Consider the following 26,188-nt stretch of genomic DNA (forward strand, 5'->3'; position numbering starts at 1 on the left):
CAATACCCTAATACAGTTCTCAAATTATGTGTTACTGAATAGAATATGTATTAACTGAAATTCCTTGGATTATGAAATTCAGAAGACCAGTGGTGACTTTTGGGTTAAAGTGATGTGCTTTTCTGTTTTCTTCAGAGAAAAAACAGGAGTTTGCCAGTGGCATCTCCCTTCTTGTATCTTTTTGAAATGCCATGAAAAGGAAGAGAGTCTCTTTAACCGTCTTCTGAAACACACACAATTCTTTTAGATTTGGCTTTCTTTTTAATTCATGGAGAGCAGCTGTGGCATTGTTACTCCAACAACTTAAGTAAATCTTTCAACAGATGGTTCTCGCACTGGCTGGGATGAAAGCAGCTTCCTCCCTCCTGGTGGGGCTTTTTTCATATTCTTAGATCCTGGTATCTTGACAGGGCTCAAGTAATACTTTGCAGTTTTCATTACAATATAAGTGTAACGTCACTCCAGCAATTCTGCAATGAGGTGTTGCCCCTCCCTCCTTTAAATTTTTTCTTTTGAAAACAAGGGGAACAATAGTAATGACTTCCATTTCCTAATTTTCAGTGCTGGTGCAACACACTCAGCTAGAAAGATCTGAATGGAAATATGAAGTTCCTCCAACTAGAAATGACTGTACAAGGGAGCTACTGAGTGCATTTGTGTCAAAGCCACTTGGTCTAGACCTTGAGATTTTTTTCCCTCCATTTCTCCAACTGAGGAAGGTTTATCAGAAAGAGGAGCAGATGTTTGGACCATGTAATTGTTTGCATATGAAATACAAAGCTTGCTCAGGTAACATTTAACCTCCTGCTTCTGAAGCAGGGATGAGTCTGCACATGGCAGAGCCACGTGGACTCTTACCTCACAGACTAAAACAGATGTAGGAGTCTCATGCTTATAGAGTCTATTTTTTTCACCTGTGGTGTTTTTGTGACAGTCATCTTGAATATGACATGAGGTGCACCAGCCCCCTCCCTTTGCTGTGCCAGCAGCTCTGTGAATCAGCACAGCCCAGCTGTGGTGGCTTCACAGAGCTGGGTCCTGGCTTTGAGGGCCAGGTAATGCAGTTGTGGTCCCAGCAGTATGCACTGGGATGCTTGTGTGTGCAAGGAATGGTGTGATCTCAGCTTTATTCTTTCCCTTCAGGGAGGGCAGCTGCTACTCAGGCTCTCTGGGCAGGTGAGCACCACGGCTTTGAGGCGGTAATCAGATGATAAGGCAGCCTGTGCTGCCAGAAAAGCCATATCCCTCCTCTTTCAAGGAAAAAGCAGCATGCCTGCCTTGGCTGCCAGCTGAGCTGTGCCATTGGTGGAGGAAATGCAAAATATTATGCGAGCAAATGTCACAATTTGTGGGTGAATGACTTGTCAGCCTGGCAGTTGGTTGTGGTAGAAGGGGAAATGCTTTGTGTTAGCAGTAGTAGTCTCATCTGAATAGCTTAGGTCTTGGCTCTAGCCACTGTCGTAGACTGTGTTCACCTGCCTCTATTAGTTCATGCTCTCTGTGGGGATGTGACTGAAAAGTGATTTTCCAAACTCTTCTTTTTGTCCATCATATGCGGATAGAAGTCTCAAGAGGTCACACTGAGAGAAGGAGCAGGAGTTCCTGCTGACAAGGGTTCAGTAAGAAGCCCTGTTTGCTGGTTGTTAGTGGGCCACATTCTTTTCCCTTAAGACACCTTCACTGTGATAATTGCCTCCTGAAAACTGTATTGCTGGTGTAAGAGCTAGGCTAGTTCTGGAAGCCTTTGGGAAATTATATTCATTTCAGAAGAAATGTACAGCCTCAGGAAAAGCTGTTCAGTGCAGCAGTTGCTGGATATGTGAGGAGTAGAGACAGCGAGGAGTTAAACTGAAATGAGGGGAGAATGCTACTTCAGCATCTGTGCTCTCCACACAGCCACACGTTTGTGAGATACATCTTGGTTCTGCACAAACCACAATACAAGCTCCTGTTCTACTTGATGTACTTTCTGTGTCTGGAGTTAAAACATGGTGTGCTAATGCAATTGGATACCAACCTGTGTGATGGAAATACAGAACAATTACCAAAATGTTTATGTAAGTGTCAGAATACAAGGTGCTGGGCATGGTTGTAAATGAAAATATTTGGGATTTATTAATGTGTAATTAAGATGCCACACATTGTTTCTTTGTTCGGGGGTTACCGTCAGCAGCTCAGGGTTATCATGGGCATGATGGCAGGAGGCAGCTGCCTTTGTAATTTGCCTTTTGTAAAATCTGGACCTGAGAACTAGAAGCTCAAGCTGGAGTTCAGCCATACAAGTGGTTTTGGAAGGTTCAAAAGCAGTCAGTCACCAATTCCCTGAACCCTGCCCCATTAAATAATGTTGGAGGAGTAGTTCTATCTGAAAAACCCTTGGAGTAGTTGAGGTAAACGGCCCTAAACTGTACTGTTTGTGCTATTTAATATTAATTTCTGATCAAAGCAATTCTGCTGGGATTTTACATAGTGTAAAAGCAGAACAACTCTTAAATTACTGAGGTGGGAAATTTGAGTCAATTACATGTCTCTCTGTAAGCACAGGTGTACGCTCAGTGTGGCCTGTTGCTCTGCTTTAAATGTTTGCAACTACTGCAGAAGTGGAAGCATAAAAAACAGAGACAGGGTAAATGCACACTGCTATACTGTGACAAAATATAGCACAATCTTAGTGTCATTCTTCACATCTGATATTTATTCTACTGGCTGTGCAAACTCAAACATAGAATAAGCTGAGTTGGAAGAGAACCAGAGGCATCATCAAATCCAGCTCCTGCCCATTCACAGGACGTCCCAAGAGTCACACCATCTGCCTGAGAGCACTGTCCCAACACTTCTCGTACTCAGGCTTGGGCCCATGATGACTTCCCTGGGGAGCCTTTTCCTGTGCTCAGCCACCCTCTGGATGAAAGTTTTTTTCCTGATATTCAATGTAAACCTCTCATGACACAACTTCAGGCCATTCCCTCAGGTCCTGTCACTGACCACAACAGAGAAGAGATCAGTGCCTCTCTTCTGCTTCCTCTCATGAGGAAGTTGTAGACTGTGATGAGCCCTCCCCACTCAGTCTCTTCTTCTCCAGGCTGAGCAGACCAAGTGACCTCAGCCACTCCTCATAATGCTTTCCCCTCCAGACTTTCACCAGCCTCATGGCTCTACTTTGGATGCTGTCTGATAGCTTAATGCCTTTTCTATATGGAGCACAGATTACAATTAAATTGTTCATCTCTCTGGTATAGGTGAGCCACTTGAGTTGTTTTGGGTATTTTCTGGCCATGACCCTGTTTCATTTTCTGTGACCCTGTTCTGTTGGGCTCAGGCTCCCTGTGTGCTCTCTCAGGATCACCCCACATCACACCCCTCAATTAAAAGCAGCAGTTCTGCAGGCAGTTTGCACCAGGTCTTGTGGTGATGCCCAATTTTGAGTTATCATAGATGGCCCTATAACTTAGATTGAAAACATTGCTTTGAAGGTAAAGTAGTTACAAGATGGATTTTTACTTCAACAATAGTAGAGGCAGAGAAAAGTTTAAATGAAGTGTATCCACTTTAAAGTAAATTGAAAGGCTTCACGTTTTGTCAAGTTAGAGCATGTTACAGGTAGATAGAGGCTGGCTGCTTCGTGGGAAGTATGGTGTCTCATCTAGGAATTACTATCTCAACAGGAAACCCTCTTCAACACTAACAGGCTCCCATTAGTGAGTGAAAATAAAAGGTCTGGAAATAAGGAGAGGAAGATGGTAAGAACAAAAGAAGGTATGTGAAAGAGCAATAAAGAGCAAGCAAACCTAAAATCCTGTCCTGAGGTAGCTGCTCTCAGCTTACAGGCTCATCATTATGATGTGTGTCCTTGGCACATCCTGTGATTGCACATCACCATGAGCCAGGACTCTGCTGCCTCTTTTGAATGCCATTACAATGCACTTAGTTATCTTGTGTTTCTACAACATGAGTGTCAGCTTAGATCTGTATGCAGTAAAATATGCTGAAGATGTGCCCAGGGGTTAGGCTGTATGTAGATGAGCTATTTCAAACGTGAATTTCGTCTAAAGCATCAGAAGCTCTCTCTGAGCTGTGGTGCTGGAGGCAGGCACCTAATGAGACTGCTTTAATACAGCTCTAACGTACACATTAGGTAGTGGTTGGAAAGACAGTCAATCTTTCAAGGCTTAAGCAGCACTTTCTGAAAGTGCCTTCAATTAACAGCTAATGACAAGCTTTCTTTAGTGATTCTCTGGTTATGTTGTATAGCAAGATAATGAGAATGATCATCCAGAGATACTTCGATTTATTTACCATTTTTTATTTCATTGGGAGACTGATGAATATTTGATCCAGTAATGTTCCTATTTATGCCTCTCTAAGTCAAGTGCCTGAGTTCAGCTTCAATCCATCATTGCTTGGAAGATTTACATTTCAGATAGATTTTTCCAGCAGCACAGATGTTGCAAACCTTAAATTAATGCACAAAGCTGCCTCTATCCCACAGAAGATGAAACTATTAGGTATGGAAAACAATATCTCTTTTGGATGCCTGTCTTCTTAATGATAATGGAATTTAAAAGATCTACAAAGGGCTGTTTCAGCTAAATGTCTTATGTCCACCAGTATTTGAAAAGAGAATAATGAGCTTAAAGTGTTTCTGTGCCTACCCACAGTGTTAATTGAAAGCTGTGAAGACACACAGATAGAACCAGGCTCAGGGGACCTTTCTTACAGAAATTTTATGTGAACCATCTCTCCTGTATCTGAATATGTTGACTAAGCTGTCCTTATTAAGCTAAAAGGCTTCAGTGATAGTGAAAGTTATTCCTAATGCTTCCCCTTGTATTAATTCTTAGAAAATGGTTCTCAGAAAAGCTTAGAAACTAAATTGAAACCCCAGAAGTTCCCATTCTAACATTTTGTTGTTTCTTTCTCTAGTCTCTCTTTTTATGTACACGCTATGTGCAGCTCCAAATTTAAAACTTGAGAGGGTACCTTAAGAGAAAAGATGCACATTTTAAATTTGCTTTTTAAGATCACTTGTTGCTGTTCCCCTTTTTACTTCCAAGCTCCTTATATGAGTGAGACTCATCAGGAAAAGAAATTGTCAGAAGTGACAGAGTGGTAGAGAGGTGACTGTTCACACTGATCAGGGATGTGTGACGTAATTTAAACTTTGGCTGTCTCTGTGAATTACAGTGGTTTGGATGATAACAGGAGAGGGTAAGTTGCTGACAAAATTAACTGAGCAAAGAGCATGAAGACATTCACAAGCTAATTCTGGAAAAACAATTTGCTGGAAAAGAAGGATAATAGGATGAAGATGCAAGCCTGTATACTGACACCAACATTTAAAGCATTTGATGAATGGTCTGGCATGTGAGACTGGTGATTTATGTCATTCTCTTCTTCATTTAAAATGCTTGCAGGAAGGGGCCGTATTTCAGGACTGTAATATAGTGCTGGAGCTGCAGCTCCTGACCACTTTTTTTTCCCCTGCAGTGTAGTATGGGGTGTGATATTGGTCCTCAGTGCTTTCTGGTGCATGCTCTCTAATGTGTTCTGTAGAACTGCCTGTATGAAGATGCTCTTGTTTCAGGGGACAGAACCCTGGAGAAGGACCTAATTCTCCTGCTCTTGTGTTTAGCAGCTTCAGCTCTCTGGATCTCAATTTTCCCAAATACAAAACAGGGGAAAATGATTCAGACCTCTCCTGCAAATCAATATGAAAGATTAAAAGGAAGGTAGAAAAGCTTAGACACAGGGAAAAAAAACTTAGCATCACTGCAGGGAACAGGAATGAAGCCAGCTGTGCAGTGTGGTGATAGCGACATAAAGGCGAACAAAAGTTCAGGGAGATTAAAATGCAGGTAAAATCTGTGAAGCCATCAGTAGTATGTTGCCTGGAACATGGTGTGGGTTTCTGCTCAGCCATCCTAAAAACAGTATTTTGGAATCAGGAAGACCTTGAGCATCTATAACAAGAAAGAAGGAAATGATGAAAATACTGAGATTGTTTCTTCTTGAAGCAGCACATCAGAGGCATGCTGTGAGGAGGAAATCAATCAAAGAGGTGGGAAAAATGAGATAAAGGGTCAGTAGATGCTTGAACTCCTGCTCCAAAACACAAGGAATACTCTTAAGGACTTAGTGAGACTGAATGACACTGATCCCAAAGCTGAGTCAGTGTGGTGAGGGGGAAGAGGCTGAGTTGCAAATCCATTGCTATAGTTTGTGGGTACAGGACTCATGTTAATGGATGCAGGGATCTATACCAAAGTAGAAATAAACAGTGTCAGAAGGGATAGACATTCTTTTTTCAGCACCTCTGGCAGGCCTCTAAGTAGAAGGTCTGGAAAGGGAACTTCTCCAAGTGCCAGGTCATCCCAGGGCATGCACCCTTGTTTGGGGTGAGCACAAGTCTTTGATAACTATCAAGGTAAGAGTTAGGGCTGCTGCTCTCATTTATTATAGTAGTCCCTTACTTCAGTAGCTCTTACTTCAATGAGGCCTTCCACTCTCCCAGTTTTTGGAGGAGAATGGCTGCACAGGCAGCGGGGTAATGCTGGCAGGGAAGCTTGCAAATAGGCTTTCAAGACAGAGGGAAGGACAGATTGGTAGAGAGGTGACTCTTTACATTGATGAGGGACGTGTGACATAAATGAAAGATTGGCTCTCTCCGTGGATTGCAGTAGTTTGGATGACAATGAGAAAGGAGTAAGTTCGTGAGAAAATTAACTGAGCAAAGAGCAGGAGGACATTCACAAGCTAATTCTGGAAAAGCAGGTATGGAAAGACATGTCAGAGCCATGCACACACAAGATGAAGAAAGGCATAAGAACAAAACTCCCCTGATGGCCTAGAAAGATGCTTTATGGACTGCTCTATGGCATTTGGCATGACAGATAGCATCTGAGCACTTCACAAAGTCCCTGTTCATCTCTGCAGCCCTGCTGCTAGGTGAAGGGATGGATTAGAAATGTCAGAAATTACCAGATGCCCCTAGTCTTTTCAAAATACCTTCCCTCTCTCGTGATCTTGTTACTCCAGTGATAAGGGCTTGAGACAGACCTGCTAAGGCCAGAAACACATTTGGGGTGTATAGTGTAAGGTACCTATTGCGTGAGTCTGTTCCCCCTCTTCTGATTCACATCTTTTCACCTGCTCAAAGTGCAACTCCCACTCAATTTTGGTAGCATTTGTAAGCACTCAGCATATCACACTGCAGGGCTCTGATCCACTGTTCCAGCAAAGTAGGGAGGCCTTATTAGTGACCCTTTGCGGGACATCTGGTTTTAGAGACTTGACACATTTCTTGTAAGAGCATAAGGTCCCAGTTCTCTAGGACAGCTCCACATTGTATAATCACAAAATCATCTTTCTGTCTCTGCAGTGCGCTCCCCTTTTCGCTACATCACTTGCAGCTTCTGCGAGAAACCACAAACTTGGGCTTCTGTTCTTTTGTTGTGTAACCCTGATTCATCTCCAGCACAGGTCCATGCTGAACTACCAAGGGAAAGGGTTTACATGACTATGTTATTACAGACTGTGTTGTAGCGCATATGCTGCAGGGGCTCAAATTAGGCTGCAGTAGCTGTATTTGAAAGCTTGGAAAACTAGCCCTGCTATTTTCTTCTAATGTCAGTTCCCTGCAGTTTTAAAAGAGAAAAATGGACTGTAAAAAACCCCAACGTGGCCTGTCACAGCATCACCAGCATGGCTCTGGGCTCTGTCTGAGCACATTGCTGCATGCCACCAGCCATAGCTGTGTTCAGGTCACAGAGACAGATTCCTAAATCTGTTCATTGACAGAAGGCTTCTGGAGCTTCGCTCAAAGGTAGTCTGAGATCACTTAGAGAAGTAACAGCAGTGGTCAGATGTTGTCCTTCACCTCTCTGAGCCCTGGCAGAGCACTGCCTGGGAGGGTACATCACAGGCATCTGACAGCTGTGTCCTCCAGTGCTTTTAACCATGGGTGCCTTTCCCTGTCCCTGTTCTGACTTTTCCTTCTCTTCTTGGACTTGTTCTTCTAGGAACATTGTTCAACTGTTTTTCTTTTTCCTCCTGGTTATCTGGCTATCCATCCAGTCTCTTTCTTCCATCACCTTCTCCAGCCAGCTCTAGTCTTACTGCCAGATCCTGCTTTTCCTCCTTGCTTGCCTCCTGCCAGTCCCCCTGCCCTCATCAGCCTAAGCCTGGGGCTGTACTTGCAGAGAGGGATATCACTTAGAGGGGAGGGCTCAGGGTGACCAAACGTGTTCCCAGCACCCCACCTCAACAAAAGAAAGAGATAAAAGGGAGTTTTTCAAATTATATATGAATATGGAACATATTTCAAATTAGGCTAAGAAATATGTCCAAATTTCACCCCAAAGAGTAGACATTTGGCAACTGAAAAAAAACTCTCAAAATGCAAAGATTTGGGCAGTCGCACTTAGAAAGCAAAGCAGGCAACCCCTCCTCCATGGCTCACAGCAGTCTGCCTTCCAGCAAAGCCTTTGGGAGGGCCAGCACAAGGCCTTGGGGCTGGTCTGTGTATCTGCATCAGAAGGAGCAGCAGCCTGGATGGAGTTGAACAAAGACCAAGAGCCTGTGCATGTGCTTCAGCCTGTCCCAGGGAGCACTGATGGTGTGCTCACCTTTTCATCTCCATTCCCAGCTCAAATGGGCACCTGGTTTGGATTTTTGTGCGTGCAATGAGCTCCCTTGACCTCCTGTTTCCACATCATGCAGTGCATCCTCCCATGCTCCACAATCTGCTGTGGCTCCTCAAAGGGTGCCGGGGACAGATGGCTTGATTTCAGCTGATAAAGGGGCTGCCTTGAAAGAAGTGAGGCGGAAGCTGTCTGGCCTGATATCTCTTTCTGGTGCTGTCAACGGGAGGTGAAGGAGACAAGCTGGAGCTGGATGGACACCTGCTCCGTTCCAGGGAGCGTGGAAGGGAAACAAATTCCTTTAAAAAGCTCTTCTGCTGCTGCTAAATGGTGTCTGCTTGCCTTTATTTCAGAGACCTTCTGCCAAGCACAGATTACCTCAATACACTCTAGTCTTCACTCAGCCCACTGTGCTGCATGAAAGATGTAGCTAAAATATCTTCAGACCCTCTCAAGGGACAGTCAGGGGTGTGGCTGACGTTTTGTGCGCTGCTGACATTTAAACTCAATGTGGTAAACTGCTGACCAGCCTTGTCACTTCCCATCCACAGCATTGGACAGCGCTGCAGCTGTCAGGCACCTTGCTGAGCCCAGCCCCTGTGGGCAGCACGGGGCTGGCAGGCTCTCCAGGATCTTTGCAGTGCACAAACTGCAACCCTGCAGTAACCAAGGGAATTGGGAGCAAGCTCGGTAAATAGTGGAAATTACAAAAGCCACCACTTCTGTAATAAAAATGGGTTTTTCTTCAGGAACCTCAATTTTGCATTTTCTTTTCAGCACTGGGAGGGGAGGAAATATCCCTTCCCTTTGGAGACAGAATAATTTATAAGCGGCTTTTATAAAAATCAGTGATTTCCCTTTAAGTCAGCTTCTGTGCCTTTGTCTCAGCTTTCCTGATTAGTCACATAATGAGGATATTTCTAATACAAATGTGTCAGGGGAGAAGGGAGCCAAACATTGCTTTATCAGAAGAGAATCTGTATCCCTCTGGATGCTAATTAGTCACAGAGATACAGGTATGTGGGGCGGGGGCAAGGCAAGCTTTTATTTTAGAAGCCGAAATGGTTTGTGCCCTCAGAATTTCTCAGGGAGGGCTGGAAAGCCATGCCAAGGTAGAGAGATCTCCCCTGGCTTTCACATCCGTGCCCCTCAGATGCATTTGCCGTGCTGCTGCTCCTGCTGCTGATTGCGGGGTTATTTCTGTCGCAAGCTTGGCTAAACAGAAACTCTCTCCTTATAAATATGGAAATCTGATGGTTGAGCTCTCTGTCTCTCGGGACAAGTTGAAAGCATGGTGCTAAAGAGAAAAGGGCTGCTGAACTCCGAGCTTGGTGGCTTTGTTTTCTGTACTAGTGCAGAGAAACTGTCAATTTTTTATCACTGGGATCTACCTTTGCTGGATGAACTAGTGAACTCTCAGGCCTTCCTCCCGGGAAAGCTCTGAGCCCAGCAACAGCCTGGGCTGTGTCAGTCCCTGCTCTGTCCAGGCTAAGCTGGTGTCCACCACTGAGATTCCCACCTATCTGTGGTGTGGTAGATGTGCTTGGTGCATGAGCGTGGGCAGCTGCACATCTTTGGGGATGTGTTGGAAAAGTCCGTGGTTTTTATATTTGTTGAAAAGCTTTGAATGCCACTGGGCATCCATTATGGTTCCTGATAAATCTCTTGAATCACAGAACATTCTGAGTTGGTAGGGACCCACAAGGCTCATAGAGTCCAACTCCTGGATCTGCTCAAGACAACCCCAGAAGTTGCACCATGTGCCTGGGAGCATTGTCCAAATGCTTCTTTAAATCTCACAGGCTTGGTGCTATGACTGCTTCCCTGGAGAGCCTCCATTCCAGAGTGGTGAAGCCCCCACAGTGCTTCTTTGGAGCTTCATTTGTATCCTGCTTACAGCCTGTCTCCTTTCCTGGCTTGAGACCACAGTCAGAGAGCTTGCAGAGCCAGACACCCTTACTCTCTGTAAGAAGGGAGATTTACTAGGTGCAGGAGAGATACCAGATGAGAAATTATTATTGGAGAAGGAGTGAACAGAAGAAGCAATCCAACAGCTCAGAAAAGGATCTGAGGTATTGGATTAGAGATGCCAGTGATACTCCAGAAGTGAAAAGCAAGACCTCATTCATTACACTTGTATGGAAGTTGAACATGTAAAAATCAGCTGCCTTACAAAAACAAAACCCAAACCATCTGGAAAAGAACAAGTGACCACAGATTTATGCTAGTAATAGTTGCGACTTTGAACCACTGATTAGGGCCCTTGGTCTATTGAAAGGTGTGGATGTGGAGCCATCCCAGCTTTTCCGACTATTGTTGTTACAGCCAGAGACTCTGAAAGCTTAATAACATCATATTTTCCATGCTGGATCCAATCAATGGCTCATGGAAGCAATTATCCAATCTCCAGGACATTGGTGGGAACTAACATCACTGCAACAGGGCTCTCCTACTGTCATTTGTATTGCACCAGGTATTTTTTTGCCAGAATACATCACTTCTGCAGTATCTGTTAGAACCAACCAAAATTTCTAGTGTTTCCTTCAGGCAAGCTTTGATTTTGTCTTCCATGTACAGCTGGGACAGCCTAGCTGCATGTGGAGAGGATCCGTAAACCACTCTATATATGCTAACAACCATGGCATGTCAGTAATGATGGCTCCACTTGCACTTCCTCAGCCAGTGTTGCTAGGTGTTAGGGTTGTCCATGGAAAAGAAGCATAGTTCCCCAGAGTTGTCCACGGGAAGGAAGCACAGTTCCCCTCCACCATGCAGGAGAGTCTGTGAAAGTCTTCATCTGAGGTGGAGAACAGCTGTTTCAAAACAGACTGTTCCCCTCAGTGAGGCTCTGTTAAAGCCTTGAAGAAGTAAAGGTGGGATCAGACCTGAAATAAGCTCTCGACAATAACCAATGTGCATGAATTCAGTCGCTACAAGAACCTGCCGTGGTCCCTTGCAGACAGCACTAGGGCCATGCAGTTTTCCATAGGATTCAGCTGGAATGTGCAGCGAAGGGTCTGGGCTCCTGTTTGTGCCTCTGACCTTCAAACACACTGTGACGTTGGCTCTGACATGTTGCTCAATTTTTTAATCATTTTAGGGGTATCCTCCCCTCAAGAGTTGAGGTTTAAAGAGCAGTTGTAAAGTTGTATGGGGTTTTTTACGATCCTGGTTTGGCCAGATGCCAGTTGCTAAAGTGACTCTTACAATAGCTACTAAGGAACCTGTGATGCTTTAGCACCTTGAATACTCATGTTGTACCTTGGAGCTGAAGCTGTATAATCAGAGGTACAAGAGGAAAGGTATAATATCTTCATGTATATATCCTTTACAAGGAAGGAATTATTTTGATATTTAATCATCCTGAAAACGTACCTCAGTTAATAGCTGTTTTTAAATAGCTATTACATGCCAGCCACTTGGCAAGTGCAGGCAGTGGGGAGTGCAGTGTGGCATTTCTCTAATTTGCAATGTTAATGATCCAATTTAAATCATGTAAAGCTAGCACAAGATACTAAACTTATAAATGCATGTGATAATAGAGATGGCTTATGTGTGTGAGAAAAGCCTGGAGGGATATACGGTGTTAAATATACTCTATCTTGATTGAAAGGAAAGGACATGGGGCTGCTTGTGCTGCTGGTTTCTCAGAGGGAAATCTAACAGAAATCATGTAATTAATCCCGTTTTTCTTCTTTGTCCCTCAAATGCTTTCCCAAAGTATTTGGTCTAGCTACTGAATTGGTGCTTCCTCTGCTACTGTAGACTCCCAAGATTAGTCATACATCATCATCTTAAAAAAATATTTTCTTCCCTGTGCTGCAAATGTCATTTTTGATTAGGAAAACAGACCACTGAAACATCTTGTTCCCTTTCCACAGCTTATGCCTTTCTGTTTGCTGCATTTTGTTCAGCCTGGATATGGCAGTTGGGCAGGCCCTTTGTGACCAGGGTTCCAAGGGAGCATTTCAGCACAGGCACTGCAGCATCCGCAGGGAGACTGGCACTTCTCTTCTGCCCCCATTTGAAGCAAAGCAATGGTCTGAACTCCTGTCAGTAAGTTGAGCTACCCCAGCTGCAGGTGTACATGGCAAAAAGTCACTTTAGTGACATGCTGGTTCAGTTTAATTAATAACACTAGAGGTTTTAGTCATGCAGCAGTATTAACATTGCTGGCTTCTCAATTGCTGAAATAAAATGGTTTCAAACACCAGTTTATCTTACAATTATAAACTAATCAGGTTCAAAATCTGGATCTTGCAGTGGATATTGCAGGCCTAATTTGCTAAACAAGATCTGTTCAGTAGTTGCTCAGAAAAGAAAAACAGCAATGTTGTAAGTGGTGCATTGGCAGAGCTAGTAGAAAGTCAATAAACAGTTGTTGTTTATTGCTTTGTTGAAACCAAGTCAGTAGCTATCAGAATGTTTTTCAGTACATCAGTCACTGTGTCGCCAAAATGGCATTTATTTTCACTTTGGTAAAGGGAAGGTGGGGATGCTGGGAGGAGCAGTTACTGCTCTGGATCTGACAGAGTGCACGTGTTGATGAAAAGTGACAATCATGTCTTCCCAGGAGCCTTCTGCTCTGGATCCCATGTGATTCTAGAGCTCCTTCAACATGTGAGACCTAGGAAAAAGATTGTTTTCTTCAGCTCTCCCAGAGAGAAGGTGGAGGTCAGACATGGTCCTTGGCAGTGCATAGGGGAATTTGGAGAACCTCTCTTGCAGGATAGACTGGTGTTCTGACTAAATAAGTCTGGCCTAGAAGCAAATTCTTCTCCTGTTAAGACAGATGGGGGAAAGGGACCTAAAAAGACTAGGGATCTTCACAGTTTGCACCAAATCAGGATCAGTCTGCCTGAAAACCAGATCAGCTCTGTTGACTTTGTGTGACATCAGTTTCTAATCTGGTTTTGCAACAAGAATGCCACAACTTCATCAGGCAAGTGTACAGCTCCTTAGCCTTACCTCTACAGTTTTGTGTAACTCCTTATAACCCTGGTGCAATTTAAGATAATAGTTTTTTATTCTAGTGATCAGAAACATGAAAAAAAATACTCCTCTTTTTCTCTCTGCCGGCCCTTTATATATCTGAACACATCTGTTATATCCTTCCTTAGTCTTCCCCTTTCTTCTCTGAGCAACCCCATTCTTCTAGTGCTCTGGTGTGGTTGTAGCTCCTAACTTGTAGCATAGGACAGATGAGGGGATTACATCTCCCTTGAAGGAATGGGCTCCAAAACTCCTTAAGCTGAAGCCTGAGAGTATGAGAGAGTCTTTTGTGAGGCTTTCTGGTTCCATTCCTGCTGTACATTGTCCTGTGACACTTTCCTTTCTCTTGCCAAACATGCCATTATTACTGATCATTGTTCATCTATACTCTTGGTTTGGATTGATCCCCTGTAAATCTGATTCCCTATAAATTTGAACCTTTCCTTTATGCTGTTTCTTACACAGACATCAAACCAGGCACATCTTGGTTCCCAAGAATTTTGTTCCTGGTGCATTTTTTGGGCACTTCATGTTCACAGATACTTTATGTCTATATTGCAGTGATATGTAGGGGCTGCAGAGGTCTGCTGCCTAAAACACTGTGAGATTTTACGTACCTGCCTGTGCCCATCAGAGTCCCCTCCCCAGAAGCTTTCTGCCGACAGCCAGATTTCTCAGGAACACCTGGCATGGTACAGCTTGAGGCAGAGGGAATCTGCCAACAGCACAGGATTTTCTGTTGCCAGGGCAGAGACTGAAGGTATAAATATTAATTAGCAGCACAATATTCTAGCCCAAGAGTCTGAATGACAACATTGGAATCATAGAAATTTCTCGTTGACCCACATGTACCCTCTGTATTCAGGGTGTGTGTGGTTTCTCACTTGTTTTTCTGCTCACTAAGTCAGTCCTTCAAGCATAGAACATCTATCTGTTTTTTCCAAACTCAATGTTTGATGTAGGAAAGAAACAAAACACTTGGACTTGTCCTTTCCTGTTAGCATTTGCGTGCAGTATGCAATCCACATGGGCAGCTCCAGAAAGCAGATGTCTCCTGAGCTGCAAGCACTCACTGTAAGCTGTCACACACGTGTTGGTACTGAGACTCCCAGCATCTTTTAAGTAGGACAGAAGACAGCAAGCACATCATTGGTGGGTACTGGAGAGAGACAAGTTAGCTGGATGATATTCCTGATGAGTTGGCTCATCCTGATTCAACTGATGGTGGTCAGACAGAAGCCTCAGAACTATGGAGAGAAATTATGGTCAAGCCTTGTATATTGGGTCTTTCCTTGAGATAAGAGGATGAGGGCAATCACACCCCTCTGCTTTTATCTGAAAAAAGCAGCAGAGCTGCTTTGGTGATCATCGCATTTCCTACAGACAGAAAAGTGGAGAACATTTTCATAAGAGCTGTAAATACGACTGATTTTGACGGGCAGATAGAGACTTCTCAAGTTACACGTATGTTTTTGAGGTGTAGCTGAAGACCACAGAAATTGTGTGTGCCCATTCCCTTCCACATGCTCTGGGGTCCCCAAGGATTTGCAGAGTGTAAAGTGGGGCCTTGTTAAGCTTACAAGGGGTCAGAAGTGTTAGCTGTGAAGGAAGGCAGAGTTTGTACCAAGCACCCAGCTCCATCATTTGGGGCAATTTCCCTCCCATAGTCAGTGTGGGTTATTGGGAGAGGTAGGTAATACGACTAAAAGGCTCTTGAGCTGATGCTTTCTTATTAAGTACTGCAAAATGGAAAGTGATTTAAAAGAGAAAATATAAACAGCCTGCTAAGCATGCCATCTCCCTTAAACCCCAGATTTCAGTTTAAAGCGTTTTCACCTTCTCTCTGTGCTCCTGCATGCTGATGATTTACAGCACTCCTGCTCCTCAGAGGTTTGCTGGAACTAATTTCTGATGTTCAGAAATGGCACATGGTATACACACTGTGGGTTATGGCTGCTCCTAGCAGGACGGCAGTTTTCAAGATCCTTTGTGTCAAGCCTATAGAAACAAACAATCTAGTAAGAAAACTTCCCACCATTCGAATGCTGTGACACTGCATGCTCAATTAAGCTGTGGGCATGTGGGGAGAAAACTTTGATTAAACTCTGGCCCCAGCCAAATGTTCATGCAGTGCTCTGATTGAATGTATTTTTTCCTTAGGAATGAAGACATGCAGAGGCCTCAGGAACAAAAAAACATCCCTTAAATGTATTAAATACCTTTAGCTGTCTAAAGCCCCTGCAGGCACTTCTCAGCACTTGCCTTTTGTTTGGGAGTGTTGTGTTGTCCCCAGGGAGCAATAAGAAATCACATCATCTGTCCTGGGACGAGTCACACCATGTAGCTGAGATTTTGATATTGGGGGCAGAGCTGAGTGTGTTGGGCTAGGTGGGCTTGTGAAAAAAAAAAATTGCCAAGTGAATTCCAATAGCAAAAGCCTGTGTTGAATCTCAGTGTGCTCTTAGGCATTCACAAGCAAAAGGCTAATCAGTCAAGTAAAGTAGTTGAGCTGTGGAGAGAGAACTGCATCCATTCAGTATGCACAGAAGCAGGGCATGTTTGTGCAGAGACAGCTCCAGCCGAGCTGGCGTGGGAATGCTGCTGTTTTCACAGTGGGCATTGTTACTATGGAGGCCTGTGAATTGCTGCAGAATGTCTGCGAAATGATGGATGGGAAATATGACAGTGTCTTGCCACTCCTGGGCCAGGGATGTGGGCACTGGGGACACCTTCCCTGGCTCGGTTTCCTCTCAAATCCATTTTATTCTCTGGAAGGAGTGGGCCTGGCCCATGCATGCAGTGGTGGTCACCCAGACTGATGGTGCTTGTGATCTCTCTGTGCAAGTCGTGGATCTCCTACTCAGCTGTAACATGTGCTGCTGGGGCTGAAAAGCATTGTGCCGAACCTTGGGGAAGAATTCCTAGGGCTGACTCCACTGCCGTGTCCTGCATCATTCCACCTCCAGTGTCAGAAGCTCCACCAGGCCTCCTGTCTAGACAGTGGGGAGAGGGAAATGCATCTCCAAGGACAGATTCATCTCCTTTTAAGATGAGTGTCTTAGATAGAATGGAAGTAATCACTTCTTGAAAATCATCGTAGTTTTCTCTGGAGGCCAAGGAAGCCTTTTCTGTGTGTTTGGTCTAGAGCCCATTTTGGAGATTTCTCCAGCTGAGTCCACTGGTCCAGGCTCAGAGTTCAAATCTTCAAAGGCACCTCAGAACATTTCTCCCCTCCCTCGGTTGATGCAAATGGATGTCTAATGTCACGGTCAGGTTACCTACAAAGGTAAAGCTACTGTCAGCACATCAGTTTGCCACGAAAAGTAAGAGCTGGTTTGGATTTAGAGTTTTAGCATGATTTTAACAATGTGAACCTGGACTAGTCCAGGCATGGCCAGACTCCCTCTCTGCCCTGTGGGCTTCTGGCTTTGAGCTCAGTGGACTCTCTGCTGGACTGCACCAGCACAGAAGACAGTATGTGGCCATTACACGATGTCATTTCCCATAATATGTCTACTCCCATGCCTTCCTGCAGCCAGCATATTGGGGCTCCAAGGACTTGTTTATTGTGTTTAGTAACAGCTAGGATGCACCCAGCTCTTGGAGTCATGTTCCTTAGAAATGGCTGTATCCTGCCTTTTCCCAGACTGGCAGAGCAAAGGTTCTCATCCAGGACTTAAATGGTGCCACTTAGCATCTTAAACATCCCTCTTGGAGGGATTCTAGCATGTCTGACAGACAGACATGTCCTTTGTGTGATCTAGCTATTCCCATGTGTAGAAGCCCCAAGGTAAGGGAGCTCATGTGTATGTCTCAAACACTGATAGCCGGATGGCTGCGGTGCCAACCAAGGATTGTTGGTAATAGCAGCCAAGGATTGTTAGTAATAACACACTGTAAGAAAGAATAGAGAATGTGGCTGGAGATGGGCCCACATGGAGGTAGAACAGCACATTTCTGGGACAAACATCCTTGTCCTGGCTCCTGGAGATAAGCACAATGCAACACAGCCCAAGTGTAGGAATGAGGTCGAGAAGCAGGCATGGACTGTAGGGGGATGTGGAGACCACCAAATACCCTGAAGCCTCCAGCCCATTTCTGGAAAGGTCTGGGAGAGCGGACTGTGCACAGTAACTGAATTACACAGAAAGAGAGAAATTTACCTCCAGTGCACAGAAACTCATCCATAAAAAGTACCCCCACAAAGCCCAGGTGTGTGTGCACCCCAGGACCCTGCACTCCCCATCAGCTGCATCAGCAATGGAGCCAGGATTGGTGATCTCTCTCTCTCTTTCTCTCTTTCTTATATTCTTTTTTTCTACCCCTCTTTAATTCCTCTCTCTCTGGGATGTATCTCTTTTTCTCTTTCCTGTGACCTCCCTCTTTTATCCTAAACCCACTGCTGGGTGCTTAATAAGAGGCCAAGAACTAATGTACCAATTTCCATGCCAAGTGTGTAATTTACTAACAGAACTTCGTAAGATTTTGTGAACCTTTTAACTTCAAACATTCCTTTTGTCCACAAGCATCTACAAATCTCGGGTGCTCCCTTCTCCTGAAGGGTGAGAGGCCACACCATGATGATTCTTTCGTGTAGCTTGGATTCTGATCTATTCCTTTCATCTGGGCATGTTTGAGACCAGATCCATGTTCCAAGGATACCACATGAGCTGATCTATGATTTATGCCTAAATGTTCTCCTGGAGACTTTTTTTTTGGTTTTCAAATTGCTCTTACCTTTTTACCTAGTCACTAAACTGCTACATTAGAGGAGAAGTACAGGAGTGGAAGCAGAAGAAATTGCCCTTGTCCTTGAATGCGAGGTCTTGTAAGCACCATCCATTTTAAGTACTGTCTAAGTCTACTGGGTAGTGCAAAGGAGCAGGATTTTGATAAAATCTTATAACCCTACATATGTTATTTAACCTGTTTCCACCAAGGTAGAGCCTAATTCAAAAATTACATTTTCTCTCTTAAGCACAGTGTATTAAAAAGAGCTAAAGTGCACTGCAGGGAGAAGGCAGGCAGAAGAGTGCCTCAACAAGTCTTTTTTTTTTTTTTACTGAGAGGGAAGAGGGATGTTATCTTGCTTTGAAACTCAGTGATTCTGCTTTGCATACAGGTGTCAGTTCCATGAGGAGTTGCATTTTACAAGAAATTGTGTACAAAATAAAAACTCCAAAAACAGAGAGAGAGACAATATCAATTCACCAGTTTGGAATAGTATTCTAGTATTTAGTTTATGATGCCTGGTTCTGTTTCTTACAAGTGATGGTTTATTCATATATTGGACCTAAAGTTGAATGTTTGCTTTGCCTGTGCAGCTCTACCTATGATATACCCAAATTTACATACACATATATGTATGTGCATGTTCAATTTAACTTCTGGCTTCTAGGTGGGAATAAGAACATGTTTGAAAACCAGTTTTAATTTTCACTATGGTGCTAAGTGGAGAGGTTTGCAGTTTGCTGTGGAAGGACTTCAGATATTTTTATCAGTGGTAGAACTGTCTGAGTTGGTAGTTAGTTTCTCTCTTAAGTTCTTTGATGTGTTGTACCACAGAGTTCAGTACATGTTGTCTGCCAGGAGGCAGGAGCAGAATGTGTTTGGGGAGATTTGTTTTTGGGGGGGGGGAAATTTTAGTGACAGCGAAAGGTACTCTGCTGACAGATCTTTCCTGTCAGCCATGAAAGAGGGACCAGAAATTGAATTCTCCTACCTGTGTAGCCCTCATTCCTTCCAAGCTGGACTTTCACATAGACCTGGTCTCAAACTTTTTAGTTTTAAGTTTGAGGTCGAGTGGTCCACTTGGAATTCATCTGAAACTGTAAATGTGTTTCATACAACACCCCAAGGAGTCATCACATGAAAATTATTTGGGACTACTGCCAGCCCAGGCTGAATTTGAACTGGTGACCCACCTTTATATATATATATATATATATATATATTCCCAGTATCCCAGTATCATCCATCATATAAGCCTGATGTTGAAATTTGGCATTTCCAGACGTACTTTTAAGATAGTAAATGTGCTTCCAAAGTTCTGTGTTTTGCCCCTGGGTTTCAGCATTCAAAACACCAACATGTTCTCTGCTCCCTCTGAATGTGAAGGGGGTGGAGTCGCCTAATAGCCTCTCAGAGAAGAGGGCGTAGAACTTTCAGCTAAACCGTTCTGTTTTATTTCTGTTCTTTCTTAACAGGATCCAACAGCTGCAGCTATTTCGGACAGAGATTGTGATACAAGAGAGGGAGAGACTGTAGCCATGAACTATAAGCCATCCCCACTTCAAGTGAAATTAGGTGAGTCTTTGCTGATGGAGAGTGAAAGGGCTGAATCCAAGGCATGAAATACCAGATCGTGTGCAGATCTCCGTGCATGTGGCTGAGCATGCCAGCAAGGCCCAAGCTGCTTGCAGAGCAGTTTTATCATTGTAATTCTGCTGCTGTGACTCAGGGAACTGACCTACAAACATGTAAAGCCCCTGTATCCGTGGACGTGGTAAAGAAAGGAAGCTATGCCTTAAAAGCAAGGCATAGTTCTTTTAAACCTACAGGTTTTTTATTAAGCTCAGATCAAGGCTTGGCCAGATAAAGAATGAAGATAATATGGAGGGACTGTAAAAAGAAGAGAAGACAGAATAGTTGCAAACAAAAGGGAAAAGATCAGAGAGTTGAGACACTACCAGGAAAAGACAGAGCTGCATTACTGTGAAATGCAGGACTTTTAGGTCTGTAAAGGTTCTCATACAAATAGTCTTGCTATTTCTGAGCAATATTTATTAAGTTCTGGAAGCAGAATCATCCTGTTTGCACAAGACCCTGCTTCCTTTCAAGGCTAATGCTTACAAGAGCAGTCCACACATGCCTGTCCTGCCTTCAAAACCTGAGCAACTATTTAGCCACACAGCTCCAAGAACCTGATGACAGACAAGCCAAAGGAACAGTGTGCTTTTTGATAAAAAAGGGGAATCTAAGTGTAGAAAAAAGTGTAGGATCAGGAAGGAGTCCCCTGGCTGTCCTTCACATCAGAACAAGTGACGTTGAGAGGATGCTGCTGAAGCTGATTGAGGGTGGTTATGCAAGTCATGAATACTCTAAAACCAGTGGCTGCTTTTCAGGAAAAGGCAGGGAGCAGCAGTGTGTGTTAATGACAGCACAATTCATAGTTTGGTAAAAAATAATTACTGCCAGCATGCCATATGACACCAAGATCCTTTTTCACTGCCAAGAGAGTTCTTTAATGTTACTAGACAGATAATTACTTAGTAGTTGTTTTGGATAATTTAACACCAGGAAACAGGTTAGATAGCAATTGATGCTATTATTGGTAAGTCTGCGATATTCTTGACTTTCTAGGCAATAAAAATATCCTCCTGAGATTCACTAAAGTGACAGGAAATGGTGCTTTTTTGGACTTAGCTTTAGTAAGTAATGAGAGCATTCTAGGAGATCAAATCATTGAAAATAGGTTTGGATTCAGGGTAAACAAGTTCAATTCATACAAATTAAATGGAGAAGTAATTTGAGGAAGATCCTTAACAAACCTCAGTATTATAAATAAAGCCAGTAGAATAAGAAACTTGGGAAGTCAAAACACATCAGGTGGTGTTGAAGGAGAAAGTATCAGGAGAAAGGACATTGCTAATGGAGTTCTCCAATAGTCATTTTATGTATATGTTCATTAATGACTTTTACGTAAAAAGCAGGAGTCGGCAAAGAAAATTTAGTAGAGCATATTTGGGAGGAACAAGTCCCATAAACATTCAGAAATGGCATAGAGGATAAAACAATGAAAACTGGAATAATAGAAATGAGAAAAATAAGACAGGAGAAACTCAATCTTCTGTAAGCCGGAATTTATCAACTGGAGATGACTACATTAGTTGGAAGGTTAGTAATTATATAAATGGACTAATACATGAAAATAGCCCACAGTCACACTTCTGCAGAATTTACAAGCTTTTTTCTGGGGATCAGATAGAAGAGAATGATTAGCCTTTCTGCCAGAACTTCTGCTTTTCCACACAGGAAAAATTCTTTTTCATTTAGCCAGCGCTGAGTGGCATAAAGAGTCAAAGGGAGGCATTGAAGTGTTTGAACAGTTTTTGTAGTAGGTAGAGGCACACTGTAGCCAGGACCTCCTTTCCAGCTGGTGCTTCCACCAAGTGAACTCAGTGCTGACCACAGTATGCTTATGAAGATAATAGTGGGTGAAACCTACTTGCTGAAGGGGAATTGTCCTGCAAGACTGACAGGCATCTTCCTGCCTTGTCTCCAGAGAGAAGTCTGCTCCAACACCTCTCTGTGGAAACAGTGTCCCTCTAATGAGGTGAACAGATACCTAGTGGCACTTGGATCAGCTCTCTACTCTTAGCCATATCCAGATGAGCTCTAGGTTACCTGAGGCAAAATGAGACTAACAGTATTGTCTGTCGCCAGTGTAACATGCCTTTAATCCACACCAGCTCCTGCTGCTCTTATTCTTAAAATCTGCCCAGCCTCTAGAATTTTCTAGCAGCTTAATCATTGCATCTCCCAGCTCTGGCCCCCATTCCCCTGACTAGATATTTTTGTCCCTTCTGCATTAAACTTGTCAGATTTTCTTTTAATCTCTTTAAGGCTAGAAAAAGTTAAAGTGGTACACAAATGTTTAGTAGCTTAACTGGCCAAGCCATTGTTGAGGATGGTAGCATCTAGGGGTTCAATCCTATTGCAGGTTTTCCATGTGGATGGTGGCATTTTTCACTGTCAAATCAGAATCAATTGTTCAAATGTCAAATGTTCTGATGGAAGGTTGATAAATGTCATTTTTCAATTTGCAAAGATTCATGTATAAATCTGTCGTATGTGCTTGCTGGAAGTTTGGTTCAAGTGAGCTCAATTAAATACCAACCCGGCATGAATACAACATTTGCTTCCAGACACTGCAGTGATTGAAGTGTGACAGAAAGAGCGTGAAAACTGCACACAGATTTATCCTGCTGCTTGAGTGGTCTTTTCGTTGGCTGTTTCTTCAGCCCTAAATAAATACATTTGGCTACGTGTTTGCTTGAGGGGGGTCAGTTAGATACAGGAAAAACTTCACAGCTGTCTTATATTTCTAGCGACTTCCTGAAGGTTACACGTGGTTTATAAATGGAACAGTGCTTGATGCTAAGGCCACATCAAGAAAAAGAACCTCACATCAAGGGAAAATAAGATCTCCCAGTTCACACAGTTCATAATTTTAGCCCCTTATTGATATTGTATCCATATTAATTCTGAATTTGTTCCTTTTCTAACACTCACACTTTGTCTTTCTATCAGGAGCTGCAAGGCTCAGCCATGCTTCTTTCTTTCTTTCAGATCATTGATAAGGAGACTCCTGACAGCACAGGTTGGGGGCTGGGTGTACATTAGTGCTTGGGAGATGTCTCCAGCACATCCTTATTAGGAGCCATATCCAGATGGAGCACATACCACAAGCCTTTTGAAAACAGAGGAGAGTTATGATAAGGAGGGAGAGAGGAACAGAATAATCCCCAAGTGTAAATCTCAGGGCACCACATCCACTGGAAGGCAACAGATCCTCCTAACATTCCCAGGAGACGAGATATTATTTTAATGAAGCTTATGCCATCTGCTTTTCTAGTTCGCATTTTTAATTTCCCTTCTCTGCTCTGAAATCCCTACCCACAGTCTGCATCTTTCTTACCTAGCAGTCGATGACATTAGTTTGTGTTAAAACAGAATGGGCAATGTGGAAACTGGTTGGAGTGCTGCGAAACAAGCAACAGGTGGGATGAGGGATTGTGGGAGAGGCATCTTCATCAGCACATCCACCACACTGAGAGCCTGGCAGTAAATGTCCTGCATGCCTGTCTGCAGATGAGCATGTGGGGGAGAGGCAGAGACACTCACAGCAGCCTTCAGCCCTCTAAGGTGCCTGTGGTCTTAGATGTAAGCACCTCCTCTCCTTGGACTACATAGGGAATAAGGCACTGTTTTTGGAAGGTTCCTCGAAGGGGTCATAAAAGTATGTAAAAACTGAGTGTCTAAGCTAGAGAAACTGAGTCCGACCTCAAGGAAGTTACTGGAATGCTGTTCACTTAGACCAAGCAGAATTGGTAGGGTTAAACAGCAGCAAAAACACTGTCACAAGGACATAGAGAATGGTGTTCCCTGGTGTGTCTGACTTGGACAAAACTAATTTGTGACTGAGCCCCATCTTGGTGGATTGAAATGAACAGAGGAGATAATCCATCTGGAGACAGAGGCTGATGACATGTCTGTGTTGTTAGCTCCTGCCCTTCAGCCTGCTGCTGTGTATTCATGGCAGATATTGAATTGCTGTGTGATCTGGGAGGAATAGTACCAGGAGTACCAGTCAGAACTACAAAGCCCTCAGGGTTCAGCTTAACAAAATTGGTGCATTTCTGGCTGAAACTTTACAGAAGGTCTCTGATCCCAGTAAACGACAGACTGCCCCATGTGGCTTCTGAGATTGATCTTTCAGTTGGCATAGGTATTTAACCCCTTCTCCTGGGGTAAGGTGTGTGTTCAGAGCTTGTCCTAAAGCTCTCCATTGAAAAGCCACGAAGCACACAGCAGAACAGCCTATCCCAGTGCTGCTCAGAAGGATGCCATGCTCAGAGATCCCCTTCCAGGACTGCTCTTGCCGCAGGTCAGGATGCAGAACTGGGAAGTGCAGTCGTAAACAGAGCAGGCAGCAAGCATCTTGCGTAGGCTGAAAGGCTCTGTATCTGCCCCCATCTGTGGCTCCTTTTCTGCATCATCGCTTCCCAGTCTGCTCCAAAACTTGTGACTGAAGCTGTTCATACAGAAAACAGAATAATAAAGGGGAAGTTGAAGTAGACTGGACAGATCAATGCCATTAGTGTATCATTTTGTCAGTATTTCAAGTACTGTACTATTCCCAGTTGCTCTTCTGTAACAAGGTGATTAATGCTAATTAGGTACAGCAGCTGTTGTTTCTGGGAAGATGCTCTGTAGGTAAATTAGGGAAACATTTTATAAAAAGGCTCTAACTCTTAAGCTAGGTCCCCAGGTTCCAGCTCTGTTGACAAAACTACACATTTTCATATCCATAACTGTTTGCATGGCGACCTCAAGTGACATCATTACCTTAAGTGCAGAAAGCCATTTTGCTCCCCTGGGAGCACCCATTTCCTTGAACACAGTCTGTGCATTGCACAGGGCTGGGGGGGGGGGGGGGGGGAAGGGCGGGATGGAAGCCAGAGAGCAGGAACAATACAGCACTGCTATTGATTTTCTTCATGAAGACAGAAGCGCAGCCCACCACTCGGAAGTCTCATGGAGATTGGGAGGCATTTATTTAAACGTTTTTTTAATCTCTTATTACTCTTTCCATTCATAAGAGAAATGGTGTACACAGATTTATGGTAGCATCCTTCCTGTAGGATATTTCCAGGCTCTTTTTGGAGAGGATGAGAGAGTGAACAGCTGCATCACATTAAAGCTAGTAGGGCTGTCTGCAGACAGAGCTGCAAAGATGAGGGCAGAAAACCAGTGCTGACAGGCGTATTATTGCAGATTAGTTAGACAAGAAGTAGAGGGGCAGAAAGAAAGAGGTGCCTGAGACAGGCTTGGGTGAAGAGTAAAGCCGTTCAGACAAACTGGAACAAAGCAATCACTGGAGTTCAACAGAGAGCTCCAGGCAGGAAGGAATGTGTGAGGGAGTGCGACAGAGGGAAGGGAGGTTCCAAAATCCGAGAAGCAGAGCACGAGCACAAGAATATGGGAATGATGTGGCATGAGGTTCACCAAATGACCTGGCTTTTTGTATCACTGCAATTTTGCTTGATTTTTTATGCCACTGCACCAGGGCTTCACTGGCCTGTCCCAGCCCTCCACGGTGGTATGTGCCCCTTTCCCATGACACATTCCTGGGTACCAACACACCTCACAGGCCAATAGACTCACACCCACTCACATCTTGTGCTGCACACACCACTCTTGGCTAATACTCCTTCAGGTAAAAAGTCATGAAGAAGGAAACTGTAAGGTAACTGGAAAATTTTGGGGTATTACCTGGCCATCCTTTAGCTACTCCATATTTTTATGGTGTCTACAATGCAGTAGTCTAGAAAGGAGAGGTAATCCTGAAGATCTGCTTCTGCATAAATTATTTTATTTTGTATTGAGAATGGGCCACAGCATCCAGAGTCTGAATGGGGGTTTCATGCCTGAAGGAGAAGCCCAGAGCTGCAAATTACAGGTTCTCTTCTTTGTCTTGCCCACCATAGTCACCTCAAATATGCAAAGCAGCTCAGAAGGTTGTGAGGAAAAACAAATTGAGCAAATTGTTGAGATTCTCTGATAAAAAGGAGAAAAAATTCAGTAACTGAAGTAGTGAGGACAGTAAAAAGTACCTGGTCTAGCAAAGCCTAACCCCAGCAGGCAGCACCACACAGTGGTCTGTCCAGAGGTCTTGTTACACAAGTATGTGTTACTCTCATCACTGTTTTCTGTGAAGTATGTAGAGAACTGGTTTAAAAGAAAGAGGTCCCCAAAGGTGATTTACAGCTTGT

At 43.8% G+C, this 26,188-nt stretch overlaps 1 protein-coding gene across 4 annotated transcripts in view; it reads left to right on the plus strand.

Annotated features, from left to right (window-relative positions):
* FAM219A (family with sequence similarity 219 member A) overlaps positions 1–26,188 on the plus strand; it is a 96,379-nt gene that overhangs the window by 37,029 nt on the left and 33,162 nt on the right. For all 4 annotated transcript variants that reach the window (XM_082301654.1, XM_082301655.1, XM_082301656.1 and 1 more), the window contains exon 2: positions 19,838–19,937. In XM_082301654.1, coding sequence (XP_082157780.1) covers positions 19,838–19,937 — 100 coding nt within the window. The remainder of the gene's footprint in view (positions 1–19,837; positions 19,938–26,188) is intronic.

The sequence above is a fragment of the Coloeus monedula genome (genome assembly GCF_965178545.1).
Source record: "Coloeus monedula genome assembly, chromosome: Z".
Classification (NCBI taxonomy): domain Eukaryota; kingdom Metazoa; phylum Chordata; class Aves; order Passeriformes; family Corvidae; genus Coloeus; species Coloeus monedula.